Source organism: Geotrypetes seraphini, chromosome 10 (assembly GCF_902459505.1).
Source record: "Geotrypetes seraphini chromosome 10, aGeoSer1.1, whole genome shotgun sequence".
NCBI classification, from domain to species: Eukaryota; Metazoa; Chordata; class Amphibia; order Gymnophiona; family Dermophiidae; genus Geotrypetes; species Geotrypetes seraphini.
The window spans coordinates 7,359,621-7,377,400 of NC_047093.1; the positions used below are offsets into that span (position 1 = coordinate 7,359,621).

General features: G+C 42.1%; 1 protein-coding gene across 1 annotated transcript in view; it reads right to left on the reverse strand.

Moving 5' to 3' along the window:
• The window catches only part of LOC117368311 (alpha-N-acetylgalactosaminide alpha-2,6-sialyltransferase 2-like), a 33,744-nt gene extending 23,147 nt beyond the window's left edge, over nt 1–10,597 (reverse strand). The window contains exons 1-2 of the mRNA XM_033961849.1: nt 10,192–10,597; nt 5,837–6,014 (exon numbers count right to left, since the gene is read on the reverse strand). Coding sequence (XP_033817740.1) covers nt 5,837–6,014; nt 10,192–10,210 — 197 coding nt within the window. The 5' untranslated portion in view covers nt 10,211–10,597. The remainder of the gene's footprint in view (nt 1–5,836; nt 6,015–10,191) is intronic.
• Nucleotides 10,598–17,780: the final 7,183 nt, after the last annotated feature.

Below are 17,780 nucleotides of genomic sequence, written 5' to 3' on the forward strand. Positions count from 1 at the left end.
TGCTCGTTGTACCAATTTCCAGGTCGTTTATAAATATGTTGAAGAGCATGGGTCCAAGCACCGAACCCTGCGGCACTCTACTCGTGATGCTTTTCCAGTCTGAGTATTGTCCATTTATCCTCCACTCTCTGTTTCCTATACGACAACCAGTTTTTAATCCACGTGAGTATTTCACCCTCGATTCCATGGCTCGCAATTTTTCAAAGTAGACATCCATGCAGGACCTTCTTCTGAAAATCCAGATATATAATGTCGACCGGGTCACCCTTGTCTATCTGCCTGTTAACTCCCTCGAATAAGTGCAGCAAGTTCATCAAGCAAGATCTTCCTTTGCTGAAGCCATGCTGGCTGGTCCTCATCAGACTGTGTCCGTCAAGATGATCAATGATACGGTCCTTTATTAGCGCCTCTACTATCTTTCCCGGTACCGAGGTCAGACTCATAGGTCTGTAGTTTCCAAGATCTCCCCTCGAATCTTTCTTGAAGATCAGCGTAACATTCACCACTTTCCAGTCTTCTGGAATTCTTCCCGATTTGATCAACAGATTGGCTATTAGTTGAAGCAGTTCAGCTATTACCCCTTTCAGTTCCTTGATTACCCTCGGATGGATGCCATCTGGTCCAGGGGATTTATCATTTTTAAGCCTATCAATCTGCCTGCATATCTCTTCTAGACTGACCATCAACCCAGTCAGTTTCCCGTCTTTGTTTGTTACATATGAACATAAGAACTGCCATCTCCAGATCAGACCTACGGTCCATCGAGTCCAGTGATCCGCACATGCAGAGGCCCAGTCAGGTGTACACCTGATGTAGTTTTAGTCACCCATATCCCTCTATGCCTCTTGTAAGGAGATGTGCATCTAATTTGCTTTTGAATCCTAGAACGGTGGATTCCGTAATAACCTCCTCCGGGAGAGCATTCCAGGTGTCCACCACTCGCTGCGTGAAGCAGAACTTCCTGACATTTGTCCTGGACTTGTCCCTCCTTAGCTTCAGTCCATGTTCTCTTGTCCATGTCACGTTGGACATTGTAAATAATTTTTTTCTCTGCTCTATTTTGTCGATGCCTTTCAGTATTTTGAAAGTCTCAATCATATCCCCTCGCAGTCTCCTCTTCTCAAGGGAGAACAGTCCCAGTTTCTTAAGTCGTTCCTCATATTCTAAATTCTCCATACCATTTATTAGCTTCATTGCTCGTCTCTGCACCCTCTCCAGCAGTTTTATATCCTTCTTTAGGTTGGGAGACCAATGTTGGACACAGTATTCCAAGTGTGGTCTGACCATTGCCCTATAAAGCGGCGTTATAACTTTCTCCGATCTACATAAGAACATAAGCAATGCCTCCGCTGGGTCAGACCTGAGGTCCATCGTGCCCAGCAGTCCGCTCACGCGACGGCCCCAACAGGTCCAGGACCTGTGCAGTAATCCTCTATCTATACCCTTCTATCCCCTTTTCCAGCAGGAAATTGTCCAATCCTTTCTTGAACCCCAGTACCGTACTCTGCCCTATTAAGTCCTCTGGAAGCGCATGTAAATGTTGGGTAAAGAAGAACTTCCTAGCATTCGTTCTGAATCTGTCCCCTTTCAACACCTCCGAATGCCCTCTTATTCTTTTATTTTTTGAAAGTTTGAAGAATCTGTCCCTCTCTACTCTCTCTATGCCCTTCATGATCTTGTAAGTCTCTATCATATTCCCTCTGAGTCTCCTCTTCTCCAGGGAAAAGAGACCCAGTTTCTCCAATCTCTCTCTATCTATCTATCTATCTCTCTTTCTCTCTCTCTCTCTTTCTCTTTGTCTCCCTTTCTCTCTCTCTTTCTGTCCCTCTCTACTCTCTCTATGCCCTTCATGATCTTATAAGTCTCTATCATATCCCCTCTAAGTCTCCTCTTCTCCAAGGAAAAGAGACTCAGTTTCTCCAATCTTTCTCTATCGATCTCTCTCTCTCTCTCTCTCTCTCTATTTCTCTCTGTCTCCCTTTCTCTCTCTCTTTCTGTCCCTCTCTACTCTCTCTATGCCCTTCATGATCTTGTAAGTCTCTATCATATCCCCTCTAAGTCTCCTCTTCTCCAGGGAAAAGAGACCCAGCTTCTCCAATCTCTCAGCATATGAAAGGTTTTCCATCCCTTTTATCAGACATGTCGCTCTTCTCTGAACCCTCTCAAGTAACACCATATCCTTCTTAAGGTAGGGCGACCAGTATTGAACGCAGTACTCCAAATGCGGATGAACCATTGCCTGATACAATGGCAGGATAACTTCTTTCGTTCTGGTTGTAATACCCTTCTTGATTATACCTAGCATTCTATTCGCTCTTTTAGCGGCCTCTGCGCACTGTGCCGTCGGCTTCATTGTCATGTCCACCATTACCCCCAAGTCCCTTTCTTGGGTATTCTCATTCAATAACATCCCTCCCATCGTATAGGTGTACCTCGGGTTTCTGCTTCCAACATGCAATACTTTACATTTCTCAACATTGAACTTCATCTGCCATCTCGTCGCCCATTCCCCTAGTTTGTTCAAGTCCCTTTGCAATTTTTCGCAGTCCTCTTTAGTCCGAGCTCCACTAAATAGTTTGGTGTCTTCCGCAAATTTTATTATCTCACACTTCGTCCTTGTTTCTAGATCATTTATGAATATATTAAACAGCAGCGGCCCAAGCACCAAGCCCTGCTTAACACCACTCGTGACCTTCCTCCAGTCCGAGTAGTGGCCCTTCTACTCATGATTCCTTTCTTTATCATGCCCAACATTCTATCTGCTTTCTTTGCCGCCGCCGCACATTGTGCCGATAGTTTCAGGGTCCTATCTATCAGCACACTCAGGTCCTTTTCTTGTTCGCTCTTATCCAGAGTTGCACCTGACATTCTATACTCGTATTCCTTGTTCTTACTGCCTAAATGTATTACTTTGCACTTTTCCATATTAAACTTCATTTGCTATTTCTCCGCCCATTTCTCTAACTGACACAAGTCACTCTGGAGTACCTCGCTATCCTTCTGCGATCTGATTGCCTGGCATAGCTTTGTGTCATCAGCAAACTTGATGATCCCACTGGATGTTCCTTCTTCTAGGTCATTTATGAAAATATTAAGATGGGCCCAAGTACCGAGTCCTGGGGTACACCGCTAGTCACTTTCTCCCAGTCTGAGAACTTCCCATTTACGCCCACTCTCTGTTTTCTGTTTGCCTATCCATCTTAGTATATCTCCCTCTATTCCATGGCTTTGTAGTTTCCTGAGAAGCCTTTCATGTGGAACTTTGTCGAACGCTTTTTGGAAGTCCAAATATATTATGTCCACCGGTTCTCCATTATCAATTTGTTTGTTCACGGTTTCAAAAAATTGAAGTAAATTCGTCAAACATGATTTCCCTACCCTGACTGGCTCCCATCAGGTCATGTGTGTCCAAGTGCCGGACTATGCTATCTTTAATCAGTGCTTCAACCATCTTTCCAGGGACAGATGTAATACTCACAGGTCTGTAGTTGCCCGGTTCTCCTCTTGATCCTTTTTTGAAAATTGGCATGACGTTCGCTATCTTCCAATCGTCCGGTATCTGACCAGTTCTAATTGACAGTTTGGCAAGTTTTTACAATAGCTCTCCGATTTCAACCTTCAGTTCTTTTAAGACTCTCGGGTGAATTCCATCAGGTCCAGGGGATTGGTCACCTTTAAGTTTGTCAGTCTGGTAGTATATCTGGTCCAAGGCCACATCCTTCACTCTTGCTCCGGGCAGGCAGGTGACAAGTCTATCCTCTCTTCCTCCTGCTGTCCACATGTCGTATAATGGAGTCTCCTATGATGATCCCCATCTTCTCTGTTCGGGGGTTCCTCAGGGGGTTGTAGATCCACATCCATGGTGTAGGGCTGATCTTCTCTCTCCTGAGGTGCGTACCCATGCAGTCTTCCTCTTCCTCTCGGTGAGTGGTCGTCCTCTAACTCCGCTTCAGTCACATCTGTAGTTGTAGTGGTGTCTCCTCCAAACCCGTCTAGGCCATCTTCCTGGGTTGCTTGGGTACAGTTTTCCAGCCCTGGGACCTCTACATGTTGCTGGTGGGCTTCCTCAATGAATCTTTCTAGCTCCTATATCTTCTTTGGTAAATACAGACGCAAAAAATGTGTTCGTCGTCAATGGCTTTGACCTTCTTTAGCACTCCCTTTATTCCATGGTCATCCAACGGCCCCACTGCTTCCTTCACGGGTCGTTTCCCCTTAATATATCGAAAGAACGGCTTGAAGTTTTTCGCCTCCTTGGCTATTTTTTCCTCATAGTCTCTTTTGGCCATCTTACCACCTTGTGGCACCTGCTTTGATGTTGTTTGTGCTTTTTCCAGTTTTCGTCCGTTTTTGACCTTTTCCATTCCTTAAACAAAGTCTTCTTGTCTCTGATCACTTCCTTCACGGCTACAGTGAGCCACGCCGTTTATTTGTTCTTTTTCCTTTTGGATCCCTTGGTGATATGCTGTATATATAGATTTTGCGCCTCGGTGACTGTGTCCTTAAAAAGGGACCATGCTTGCTCTAGCATTTTTACAGTGCTTATCCTCTTCTTAATCTTCTTCCCCACCATGAGTCTTATCCCTTCATAATTCCCTTTTCAGAAGTTCAGTGTCGTGGCCGACGTTCTGGATCAATGTTTTGCCCCTGTAGCGTCCCTTCTACTTCTACACCCTGCACCGGTCTTCGTAGTCTATTTAGAATTAAGTCCAGAATTGCATTTCCTCTCGTATTTTCAACAAGTTGTTCCAGGAAGCAGTCGCCTACAGCATCCAGGAACTTGGTCTCCCTATCGCAGCTGGAAGTGCCTAGGTTTCAGTCTATCCACTGATAATTGAAGTTGCCCATGATAACTGCGTTGTCTCCCTTGCAGTTGCATTTAATCACATCCGTCATTTCTCCATCAGTTTCTTCGGGCTGCCCTGGGGATGCCGATCTTCGTTTCCGTTCCATTTGTTCCCGGAATTTTGGCCCATAGAGACTCTGCTTTGACCTTAAGTGTTCTAAAACACCCCTGTACAAGTGATCTAGGCATCAGTTTTGTAGGCCCCTACATTTTTGTTTTTAAACAATTTTCAAATGGCTTTGCCATCTAACTTAAGGCAACATTTGTAGAATGTGGACCTGAACAACTTTCATCTGATACTGCCTGGACCTCATCATGCACAACTTAAGACCATACGTCATGGCCCATCCTACTGGAATTCTCTTCCTCTCTCTATCCACAGTATTCCTTCTCTTAAGGAGTTCAAAGTTGCCCTCAAGATGGGGCTATTTACCCAATCCTTTGTCTACTTAGCGTGAAGAACTTGGGTTTCCAATGCATTCAAGTTATTCCACACAGAATCACTGGACTTCTAACCCTATTTCTGTTTTGTGTGAATGATATCTATTTTAGAGAATGATATGGGGACAAATTTGTCCCCATCCCCATAGGAACTCAATTTTCCCATCCCCGCAAGTTTTGTCACTGTCTCTGTCTCTGCCCCATTCCTGTAAGCTCAGCTTTAATTGCACAAGCTATGAACACTTATGATTTGCATTGTGCAGGTGAGGATGGAGCTTGCAGGAATGGGGTAGGGACAGGAAAAGAACATGCAGGGGAAAATGAGTTCCCACGGGAACGGGGGAAAATACGTTCCTGTGCCATTCTCTAATCTACATAATGGCATTCTTTTCCTCTTTTACCCAAAATTTTAGATTCTATACCGCTTAGTTCTATCCTGTGCGGTGGCAAAAGTATAGTAAATCTTAGTTAGTTAGTTAATTAATTAATATACCTCTATATCCTACCAATTTCAGTTTCAGATTGAAATGAGCGTGTTTCCTCACTTACCTGAAGACATAGTCGTGCTGGTCTATTTCAGCTCCTACCCTGGAGCCATGGAGAATCCCTCCATTCCCCACCACAGCACAGCGGATACAGGAGGAGTTCGCTGGGCCTCTCTGCTGCCAGTCATCAAACATATAGCCATTGGCCGAGGAGTTCAGGAGACTCAAAGTTTCATTTAGGACTGAAAACCCAAGCGAGACACAGAGAGAGGATGAGCTGCCGGGAAACACATGGGCAGGCACTGTGGCACTGGCAGGAGGTGGAAAGCTGCAGCCGGGCATTACCAGCACTACCAGAGAGCAGAATGCCAGACATTGCCGGCACGGCCAGGAAACACAGAGCCAGATGTTTCTGGGAAACACAAGGTAGACACTGCCAGCAGCAGTGGAAGGAAAGAAAGAAAGAAGGAAAGAAAGAAAGAAAACCAGGAGTTGCAGAGAGAGAAAGAAAGAACCAGGAGTTTCAGAGAGAGAAAGAAAGAAAGAAAGACCAGGAGTTACAGAGAAAGAAAAAAAGAAAGAAAGAACAAGAGAAAACCAGGAGTTACAGGGAGAGAAAGAAAGAAAGAACAAACAAGAGAGAACCAGGAGTGAAAGAAAGAAAACCAGGAGTTACAGAGAAAGAAAGACCAGGAGTTTCAGAGAGAGAAAAAAAGAAAGAAAGACCAGGAGTTAGAGAGAAAGAAAGAAAGAAAGAAAGAAAGAAAGACCAGGAGTTAGAGAGAAAGAAAGAAAGACCAGGAGTTAGAGAGAAAGAAAGAAAGACCAGGAGTTAGAGAGAAAGAAAGAAAGACCAGGAGTTACAGAGAAAGAAAGAAAGAAAGAAAGACCAGGAGTTACAGAGAAAGAAAGAAAGACCAGGAGTTACAGAGAAAGAAAGAAAGACCAGGAGTTACAGAGAAAGAAAGAAAGACCAGGAGTTACAGAGAAAGAAAGAAAGACCAGGAGTTACAGAGAAAGAAAGAAAGAAAGAAAGACCAGGAGTTACAGAGAAAGAAAGAAAGACCAGGAGTTACAGAGAAAGAAAGAAAGACCAGGAGTTACAGAGAAAGAAAGAAAGACCAGGAGTTACAGAGAAAGAAAGAAAGACCAGGAGTTACAGAGAAAGAAAGAAAGACCAGGAGTTACAGAGAAAGAAAGAAAGACCAGGAGTTACAGAGAAAGAAAGAAAGAAAGACCAGGAGTTACAGAGAAAGAAAGAAAGAAAGACCAGGAGTTACAGAGAAAGAAAGAAAGAAAGACCAGGAGTTACAGAGAAAGAAAGAAAGAAAGACCAGGAGTTACAGAGAAAGAAAGAAAGAAAGACCAGGAGTTACAGAGAAAGAAAGAAAGAAAGACCAGGAGTTACAGAGAAAGAAAGAAAGAAAGAAAGAAAGAAAGAAAGACCAGGAGTTACAGAGAAAGAAAGAAAGAAAGAAAGAAAGAAAGACCAGGAGTTACAGAGAAAGAAAGAAAGAAAGAAAGAAAGAAAGACCAGGAGTTACAGAGAAAGAAAGAAAGAAAGAAAGAAAGACCAGGAGTTACAGAGAAAGAAAGAAAGAAAGACCAGGAGTTACAGAGAAAGAAAGAAAGAAAGAAAGACCAGGAGTTACAGAGAAAGAAAGAAAGAAAGAAAGACCAGGAGTTACAGAGAAAGAAAGAAAGACCAGGAGTTACAGAGAAAGAAAGAAAGACCAGGAGTTACAGAGAAAGAAAGAAAGAAAGAAAGACCAGGAGTTACAGAGAAAGAAAGAAAGACCAGGAGTTACAGAGAAAGAAAGAAAGAAAGAAAGACCAGGAGTTACAGAGAAAGAAAGAAAGACCAGGAGTTACAGAGAAAGAAAGAAAGAAAGAAAGACCAGGAGTTACAGAGAAAGAAAGAAAGAAAGACCAGGAGTTACAGAGAAAGAAAGAAAGAAAGAAAGACCAGGAGTTACAGAGAAAGAAGGAAAGAAAGAAAGAAAGACCAGGAGTTACAGAGAAAGAAAGAAAGAAAGACCAGGAGTTACAGAGAAAGAAAGAAAGAAAGAAAGACCAGGAGTTTCAGAGAGAGAAAGAAAGAACAAATAAGAGAGAACCAGAGAGAGAAAGAAAGAACAAATAAGAGAACCAGAGAGAGAAAGAAAGAACAAATAAGAGAGAACCAGAGAGAGAAAGAAAGAACAAATAAGAGAGAACCAGAGAGAGAAAGAAAGAACAAATAAGAGAGAACCAGAGAGAGAAAGAAAGAACAAATAAGAGAGAACCAGGAGTTAAAGAAAGAAAGAAAGAAAGAAAGAACCAGGAGTTTCAGTGAGAGAAAGAAAGAAAGAAAGAACCAGGAGTTTCAGTGAGAGAAAGAAAGAAAGAAAGAACCAGGAGTTTCAGTGAGAGAAAGAAAGAAAGAAAGAACCAGGAGTTTCAGTGAGAGAAAGAAAGAAAGAAAGAACCAGGAGTTTCAGTGAGAGAAAGAAAGAAAGAAAGAACCAGGAGTTTCAGTGAGAGAAAGAAAGAAAGAAAGAACAAGAGAGAACCAGGAGTTGAAGAAAGAAAGAAAGAAAGAGAACCAGGAGTTTCAGATAGAGAAAAAAAAGAAAGAAAGATCAAGAGAGAACCAGGAGCTGAAGAAAGAAAGAAAGAAAGAGAGCCAGGAGTTTCAGATAGAGAAAAAAAAAGAAAGAAAGAACAAGAGAGAACCAGGAGTGAAAGAAAGAAAGAAAGAAAACCAGGAGTTACAGAGAAAGAAAGACCAGGAGTTACAGAGAAAGAAAAAAAGAAAGAAAGACCAGGAGTTACAGAGAAAGAAAAAGAGAAAGAAAGACCAGGAGTTTCAGAAAGAGAAAGAAAGAACAAACAAACAAGAGAGAACCAGAGAGAGAAAGAAAGAACAAACAAACAAGAGAGAACCAGAGAGAGAAAGAAAGATCAAACAAATGAGAGAACCAGAGAGAGAAAGAAAGAACAAACAAAGAGAGAACCAGAGAGAGAAAGAAAGAACAAACAAGAGAGAACCAGAGAGAGAAAGAAAGAACAAACAAACAAGAGAGAACCAGAGAGAGAAAGAAAGAACAAACAAACAAGAGAGAACCAGAGAGAGAAAGAAAGAACAAACAAACAAGAGAGAACCAGAGAGAGAAAGAAAGAAAGAACGAAAGAAAGGAAGAAAGAACAAGAGAGAACCAGGAGTTTCAGATAGAGAAAAAAAGAAAGAAAGAACAAGAGAGAACCAGGAGTTGAAGAAAGAAAGAAAGAGAACCAGGAGTTTCAGATAGAGAAAAAAAAAAAGAAAGAAAGAACAAAAGAGAACCAGGAGTTGAAAAAAGAACCAGGAGTTTCAGTGAGAGAAAGAAAGAAAGAAAGAATCAGGAGTTTCAGATAGAGAAAAAAAAGAAAGAAAGAACAAGAGAGAACCAGGAGTTGAAAAAAAGAAAGAAAGAACAAGAGAGAACCAGGAGTTGAAAAAAAGAAAGAAAGAACAAGAGAAAACCAGGAGTTTCAGAGAGAAAGAAAGAAAGAAAGAACCAATAGTTTCAGTGAGAGAAAGAAAGAAAGAAAGAACCAATAGTTTCAGTGAGAGAAAGAAAGAAAGAAAGAACCAATAGTTTCAGTGAGAGAAAGAAAGAAAGAAAGAACCAATAGTTTCAGTGAGAGAAAGAAAGAAAGAAAGAACCAATAGTTTCAGTGAGAGAAAGAAAGAAAGAAAGAAAGAACCAGGAGTTTCAGTGAGAGAAAGAAAGAAAGAACCAGGAGTTTCAGTGAGAGAAAGAAAGAAAGAAAGAAAGAACCAAGAGTTTCAGAGAGAAAGAAAGAAAGAACCAGGAGTTGAAGAAAGAAAGAAAGAACCAGGAGTTTCAGAGAGAAAGAAAGAAAGAACCAAGAGTTTCAGAGAGAAAGAAAGAAAGAACCAGGAGTTGAAGAAAGAAAGAAAGAACCAGGAGTTTCAGAGAGAAAGAAAGAAAGAAAGAAAGAACCAAGAGTTTCAGTGAGAGAAAGAAAGAAAGAAAGAACCAAGAGTTTCAGAGAGAACGAAAGAAAGAAAGAACCAGGAGTTGAAGAAAGAAAGAAAGAACCAGGAGTTGAAGAAAGAAAGAAAGAACCAGGAGTTGAAGAAAGAAAGAGAGAAAGAAAGAACCAAGAGTTTCAGTGAGAGAAAGAAAGAAAGAACAAACAAGAGAGAACCAGGAGTTGAAGAAAGAAAGAGAGAGAACCAGGAGTTAGAGAGAGAAAGAGAAAGAGGAAGATAGAAAGAGGGGGCACTGCACCAGTGCCAAAACTGTGAGGAGAGACAGGATCAGGCACTGCCCGATTCCATTGTCCAAGCAAAACATGAAGATAGAAGGCAAAACATGAAGATAGAAGGCTTACAAAGACAGACAGATGCACCATAAGCTGGTTACTCACTGCGCCAGTCAACTTCCATCCAGCCTTGGGCCCCTTTGTACCTGCGGAGCCTCTCGTATTCCTCCCGGGTGGCGTGTTTCTTCCACTGCAGAACTGGAATTGTCAATAGGAAGAAATGCTTCAGTTCAGTCTGTGCAATTCTCTTCCTGATGCTGTCGGGACACTTCTGAGACAGGGAACAGAGAATGACGCATTTCCATCACTGAGCAGAGCTTCCTGATCCTTGAACCCTGACACCTGCTGAGCTCCAGCTGCAATTAGAACCCTCAGCCTAAGGAAGCAGCTCCTGGATGTCGGGGGCTCATTACCCAGCTGCTCTCCTAGAGAAGCTTTTCAAAACTGCTGTGTAAATAATATCTGTAAAAATTAGCTGCTAGAATAAAGCAGATCCCTCCTTTCTTCTTCAGTTTTCTAGTTGATTAATTGTATGAAATTATAGAAAAAACCCTTGCTATCTAAAGTCCTCCTCCAAACACAGAGGTGAGTAATTTATGGGTGTTACTGTGCTGTTTGCCATCTGCATTCATACCACCAAGTGTATCCAACATTGGAATATAATGCTATCAGCAGAGATACCGTGATTGCTAAGAATCCGGCTATTGTAATCTGTGGAAATTAATTGGCTGATGACTAAATGATTTAAAACATTGCCAGAATAAACCTGAATGGGCTGGGGAGGGCATCAATGGGAACTCCACTAACTTGGAACATGAGGACATTACTGGCCAGACTTTATGGCAGATTTCCTGCAAACAGGATGGTTGGATAGGCTGAAGTGAGCTTAAATGGCAACTTCAGCAGTTGGAACCTAGGACAACACCAGGTGGACTTTACAGTCCCAGAAATATCAAAGAAGAAAGCAGCTAATTTAATCATGTATTTGTAATGGGTACAACTAATAGGCAGACTGGATGGACCGCTTGGGTCTTTATCTGCCATCATTTACTATGTTACTTGGCAGAAACCCAAAGAGTAGCCAAATTCCAGAGCTGAGATTGTGATGTCATAATGCCTTATTCCACCAATGCCTAAGAGCCAACCTCAGCAGTGATGTCACAATGCCTCATTCCACCAATGCCTAAGAGCCAACCTCAGCAGTGATGTCACAATGGCTTGATTAGATGGCAACTTCAGTATTTGGAACCTAGGACAATCCCAGGTGGACTTTACAGTCTATGACCCAGAAATATCAAAGAAGAGAGCAGTTAATTTAATCATGTATTTGTAACGGGTACAACTAATAGGCAGACTGGATGGACCGCTCGGGTCTTTACCTGTCATCATTTACTATGTTACTTGGCAGAAACCCAAAGAGTAGCCAAATTCCAGAGCTGAGATTGTGATGTCATAATGCCTCATTCCACCAATGCCTAAGAGCCAACCTCAGCAGTGATGTCACAATGCCTCATTCCACCAATGCCTAAGAGCCAACCTCAGCAGTGATGTCACAATGGCTTGATTAGATGGCAACTTCAGTATTTGGAACCTAGGACAATCCCAGGTGGACTTTACAGTCTATGACCCAGAAATATCAAAGAAGAGAGCAGTTAATTTAATCATGTATTTGTAATGGGTACAACTAATAGGCAGACTGGATGGACCGCTCAGGTCTTTATCTGCCATCATTTACTATGTTACTATATAATTCTGCGAGTCCACAGATTCTCTGGAAAGGGGGAAGAGGGGGATGGTTTTGTCTACACCTCCCTGTAGTACATATAGAGCCTAATGGTAAGCAGTGGGACCCCAAAGCACAGAAAGGGTGACCCCTGACACTCACGGAATTCATGTGAGAGGTGTCTTCATTGTACAGGTCCCCAAGCTCAGGTGGCAGAGTCGCTGTATTGCTCTTTGCTTTAGCTTTGGTGCTTCTGGCAGGTCTCCCACTCACAGGCTCTGGAAGTTTCATCACATTCATGGCGCCCAAGGCCTCTCGTTCTTCCCCCTTTATCTCCGCTGCCACTTTCTGTGGCTTATCTGCTGCCACCGTCTGCTTTACCACTGATTCTTGGGCTGGGTCCTTCAATTCACGGCTGACAAAACAAGACTCACTAGTTAATGTATCCTATATGATCAAAGCCTTCCTCTTGGCAGCTCAACACGTCCCCTAGCAAATGCCACTCCTGATCTGGCCCCTGTGACTGATGGGAGCATTCACCATCCTTCTGTTACTTCAGCAAAGTGAGTCCTTTCCTTCCTAAGAGCTTATTTCGAAGGCTGACTGCTGCCCCTGCATCCGCTTTCACCCCAAACCGCCAGTGAATTGATCGTTGGAGATACAGTGAATGTTTGGTGGATATATCGTATGGACACTGATTGAAACATTGACAAAATATTTGAATGACGGGGGTGGGTGGAGGGTTTTGAATCATAGCAATTTATTAGGGTGACTTGGTAATTTTAATACACTTAATAAAGATTATTTAAACATGTATGTTCAAAAATAGTAATAAAATATTTTCATACATGAATGAATGGAATCAAATCTATAGCTTCTAATTGATTAGAAGTATTGAATTAATTGAGGCTATAAGCAGTGTTAGATTTGTCCCACAGTGTATGTATATATGCATATACATTGGGGATATCTTGAAAACCCAACTGCCTGGGGCCCCCCAGTACAGATTTAAGAGCCACTGCTCTAGACCAGTGATCTTCAACCATTTGACACCTATGGACCGGCGGAAATAAAATAATTATTTTGTGGGCCGGAACCGGTTCGCGGGCCGGCAGCTGAAGTACACTGGGCTAAGTCGTGGGCCAGACCCTGCCCTTCTCCACCACAGATCCTGCCCCCATAATAGTCCTAATTGCAACACCATTTTTTCCATTCATAATATAATCTTATTAATAACACATAATGGTTAACCACAACATTAAACTACACAAAGCACACTGTATATGAACATAAGTAAATAATCATGGATTTATAGTGTGTGTGCCTGATGGACATTCAGATCTTTATCTGCTGTCATTTATTATGTATGAATTTATCCCTATCCTCTATTTTCTGTCCAATAACCAGTTCCTAATCGACAACAGAACGTTGCTTCCTATCTCATGACTCTAATTTCCTCCAGAGTCTCTTATGAGGAACTTTGTCAAACGTTTTCTGACACTCTACAGACACTACATCAACTGGCTCATCTTTATTCACATGTTTATGATCACCTTCAAAGAAATCAAGCAAATTGGTGAGCAAGATATTCCTTAGCTGGACTCATGCCGACTCTTTCCCATTAAACCACATTCCTCTACGAATTCCGTAATTTAATTTTTTAAAAATTATACTTTCAATAGTTTCTACTATTTTGACCAGCACTGAAGTCAGACTTACCAGTCTGTAATTTCCCAGATCACCCCTGGAACCCTTTTTAAAAAAAATCAGCATAACATTGACCACCCTCCAATCTTCAGGCAGGGAATGATGTGATAAAAACATAAGAACATGCTGGGTCAGAACAGTGGTCCATCGTGCCTAGCAGTCCGCTCCCGCGGTGGCCCCTAGGTCAAAGACCAGTGCCCTAATTGAGACCAGTCCTACCTGCGTACGTTCCGGTTCAGCAGGAACTTGTCTAACTTTGTCTTGAATCCCTGGAGGGTGTTTTCCCCTATAACAGATTACGGAAGAGCGTTCCAATTTTCCACCACTCTCTGGAATCTATCCCCTTTTAAGTTTACAGAGTGCCCTCTTGTTCTCTCTACCTTGGAGAGAGTGAACAACCTGTCTTTATCTACTAAGTCTATTCCCTTCAATATCTTGAATGTTTCGATCATGACCCCTCTCAATCTCATCTTTTCAAGGGAGAAGAGGCCCAGTTTCTCTAATCTCTCACTGTACAGCAACTCCTCCAGCCCCTTAATCATTTTAGTCGCTCTTCTCTGGACCCTTTCGAGTAGTACTTTGTCCTTCTTCATGTATGGCGACTAGTGCTGGACGCAGTATTCCAGGTGGGGGCATACCATGGCCCAGTACAGCGGCATGATAACCTTTTCCGATCTGTTCGTGATCCCCTTCTTAATCATTCCTAGCATTCTGTTCACCCTTTTCGCCGCCGCCACACTTTGCGCGGACGGCCTCATCGACTTGTTGACCAGTACTCCCAAGTCTCTTTCCTGAGGGAGATCTCTCCAAGTACCGCTCTGGACATCCTGTATTCATGTATAAGATTTTTGTTACCAACATGCATCACTTTACACTTAACTACGTTGAACCTCATTTGCCATGTCACGGCCCATTTCTCGAGCGTTTTTATGTCACGTTGCAGGTCTTCGCAATCCTCCTGCGTCTTCACTACTCTGAATAACTTCGTATCGTTTGCAAATTTAATCACCTCGCTCGACGTACCAATTTCCAGATCGTTTATAAATATGTTGAAGAGCACGGGTCCAAGCACCGAACCCTGCGGCACTCCATTGGTAACGCTTTTCCAGTCCGAGTATTGTCCATTTACCCCCACTCTCTGTTTTCTATCCGCCAACCAGTTTTAATCCACGTGAGTATTTCAATTTGTTTCTGCCCTATCCTCACGAGCTCTGTTTCCAGCATCCATACAAGCCTCAAACAACTATGATTTTTTTTATATTTGTCTTTTTATTAACGAATAAAAGGGAAGAACATTCTCTATAACTATGAAGCACATCCCTGAAGTCTCTGCATTGCACTCAGGTTGATTCATGCATGCAGGCTCCAGTCATAAATTTCTTTTACTGGACACTCACTCAGAAGGCCATTTCAGATGCCATTGTAGGGCAGCGGTCAGTCTCTAGCTGAGATGAGGGCAGTGTAGTGTGTTGGTGGAGTATACACATTTGTGCAAAGACAAGGAGTGTAATACACATTGTAGTAGAGAATGACACTAGGACAAATTTGTCCACGTCCCTGCAGGAAATCAATTTCTCCATCCCGTCCCTGCTAGTTTTGTCGCTGTCCTTGTCCCTGCCCCATTCCTGTACATAAGAACATAAGAATAACCTTACTGGGTCAGATCAATGGTCCATCAAGCCCAGTAGCCCGTTCTCATGGTGGCCAATCCAGGTCCCTAGTACTTGGCCAAAACTCAAAGACTAGCAAGATTCTGGAATCCCAGAGAGTAACAAGATTCTAGAATCCCAAAGAGTAGCAACATTCCATACTGAATCTCAAAGAATAGCAAGATTCCAGAATCCCAGAGAGTTACAAGATTCTAGAATCCCAAAGAGTAGCAACATTCCATACTGAATCTCAAAGAATAGCAAAATTCCAGAATCCCAGAGAGTAACAAGATTCTAGAATCCCAAAGAGTAGCAACATTCCATACTGAATCTCAAAGAATAGCAAGATTCCAGAATCCCAGAGAGTAACAAGATTCTAGAATCCCAGAGAGTAACAAGATTCTAGAATCCCAAGGTGTAGCAACATTCCATGCTACCGATCCAGGGCAAGAAGTGGCTTTTCCCATGTTTGTCTCAACAGCAGTTTATGGCCTTTTCCTCCAGGAACATGTCCAAACCTTTCTTAAAACCAGCTACGCTATCCGCTCTTACCACATCCTCTGGCAACACATTCTAGAGCTTAAACATTCTGATTGAAAAAATATTTCCTCCTATAGGTTTTAAAAGTATTTCCCTGTAACTTCATCGAGGGTCCCCTAGTCTTTGTAATTTTTGAGGGAGTGAAAAATCGATCCACTTGTATCCATTCGACACCACTCAGGATTTTGTAGACTTCAATCCTATCTTCCCTCAGCCGTCTCTTTTCCAAGCTGAAGAGTCCTAACCGTTTTAGTCTTTCCTCATACGAGAGGAGTTCCATCCCCTTTACCATTTTGGTCGCTCTTCTTTGAACCTTTTCTAGCGCCAATATATCTTTCTTCAGATAAGGAGACCAGAACTGAATGCTCTGCCTTAACCGCCCAAACCTCCAACACATGATTTTTAAATGTTTGAGGCTTGTAGAGATGAGGACAGAGCTCGCAGGAATGGGGCAGGGACAGGAAAAGAACTCGCAGTGACGGGGAAAAATCTATCCCTGTGTCATTCTCTGTATCATTACTCTACTTTTCCTGAATCCTAGTCCTTAGATAAATGTGTAGTGCACTGCCCTCATCTCAGATCAAGACTGAGCTCTTGGAAAAGAAAGCCTGAGGAGAGCTGACCGACCAACCTCATTATAGCAGTGTTGGGTTTGTTTGGGTTTTTTAAAGTCAATGTTTATTTAAGAATTTTGTATAAAAGAAGAAATGCAAAGCAGACATTTGTACAGTAAAGGGGGTGTAGGATGACTAATGTGACCATTTCTTTTTTTCATTAAAACGGGACATCTACTGATTTTCAGCCCCACCTCCACCCCTAATCCTGCCCTAGCCCTGCCCCCAATTTCTTCCATTCATTTTTCATGTATTCACAATATCTTATTCATAATGGTAACCATAAAATAAAAAAAAAAACAACAAAGCACACTGTATGCAGAGAAAATGTTAATTATTTATATTTAGGGGTTTTCAAGGCAGATGATTTTAAAATATGTAATGTCACCTCAGTAACAACTATAAGAAAAATAGACAAATATAGTGCAAAATATGGACAGCAGATATAAATTCTCAAAAGTGAAACATTTTGATCACTAAATTGAAAATAAAATCATTTTTCCTACCTTTGTTGTCTGGTGATTTCATGAGTCTCTGGTTGCACTTCCTTCTAACTGTTCATCCTTTCTTTCATTTCTTTCTTTCTCTCTCCCTGCCCCCCTTTCTTTCAGTCTTTCTTTCTCTCTCCCTGCCCCCCCAAAGCCACCGCCGCCATGCTGTAATGAGGTTGGTCGGTCAGCTCTCCTCAGGCTTTCTTTTGCGAGTGCTCAATCTTGATCGGAGATGAGGGCAGTGCGCTACACATTTGTCTAAGGACTAGGATTCAGGAAAAGGAGAGTAATGATGTACAGTATAGAGAATGACACAGGGATGGATTTTCCCCCATCCCCGCGAGTTCTTTTCCCGTCCCTGCCCCATTCTAATCAGACCGGCTTTCGCCACTGTCATTCAACAGAACATTCCCAAAATACTCTACTTTTTCGATCATCATCAATCTGTATTACTTATTTCTTTGGACCTTTCCTCCGCATTCGATACTATTGATCACTGTTTACTTCTAACAAGGCTTCAGGAAATCAGGTCTTGGAATGGTTCAGATCCTATTTTAAAGATAGATCTTCTAAAGTAATCTTCAATAATACCTCATCTGAATCCTTTTCATGTAAGCATGGTATTCCGCAAGGCTCTATACTATCTCCTTTGCTTTTTAACATTTTTCTAGCGCCTCTTCTGACCGTTTCGCAATCCATCGGTTTCACCACATTCGCTTACGCGGACGATGTCCAACTTCTTTCATTCTATCAATTTAAATAATAAGGAAGAAGTAGTCCTCATTAATCACAAATTAGAAAAAATTAAATCTTGGTTGGATTCTAATAAACTTTCACTCAACATTAATAAATCTAAACTAATGATCTTTCCGTTAAAAGAAGGTACAACACTTCAGGCTCCCTTGAAACTTGAATCTTCCCCTTTCAAAACTGTTCCAACTTTAAAGCTTTTGGGCGTTACCCTCAACAG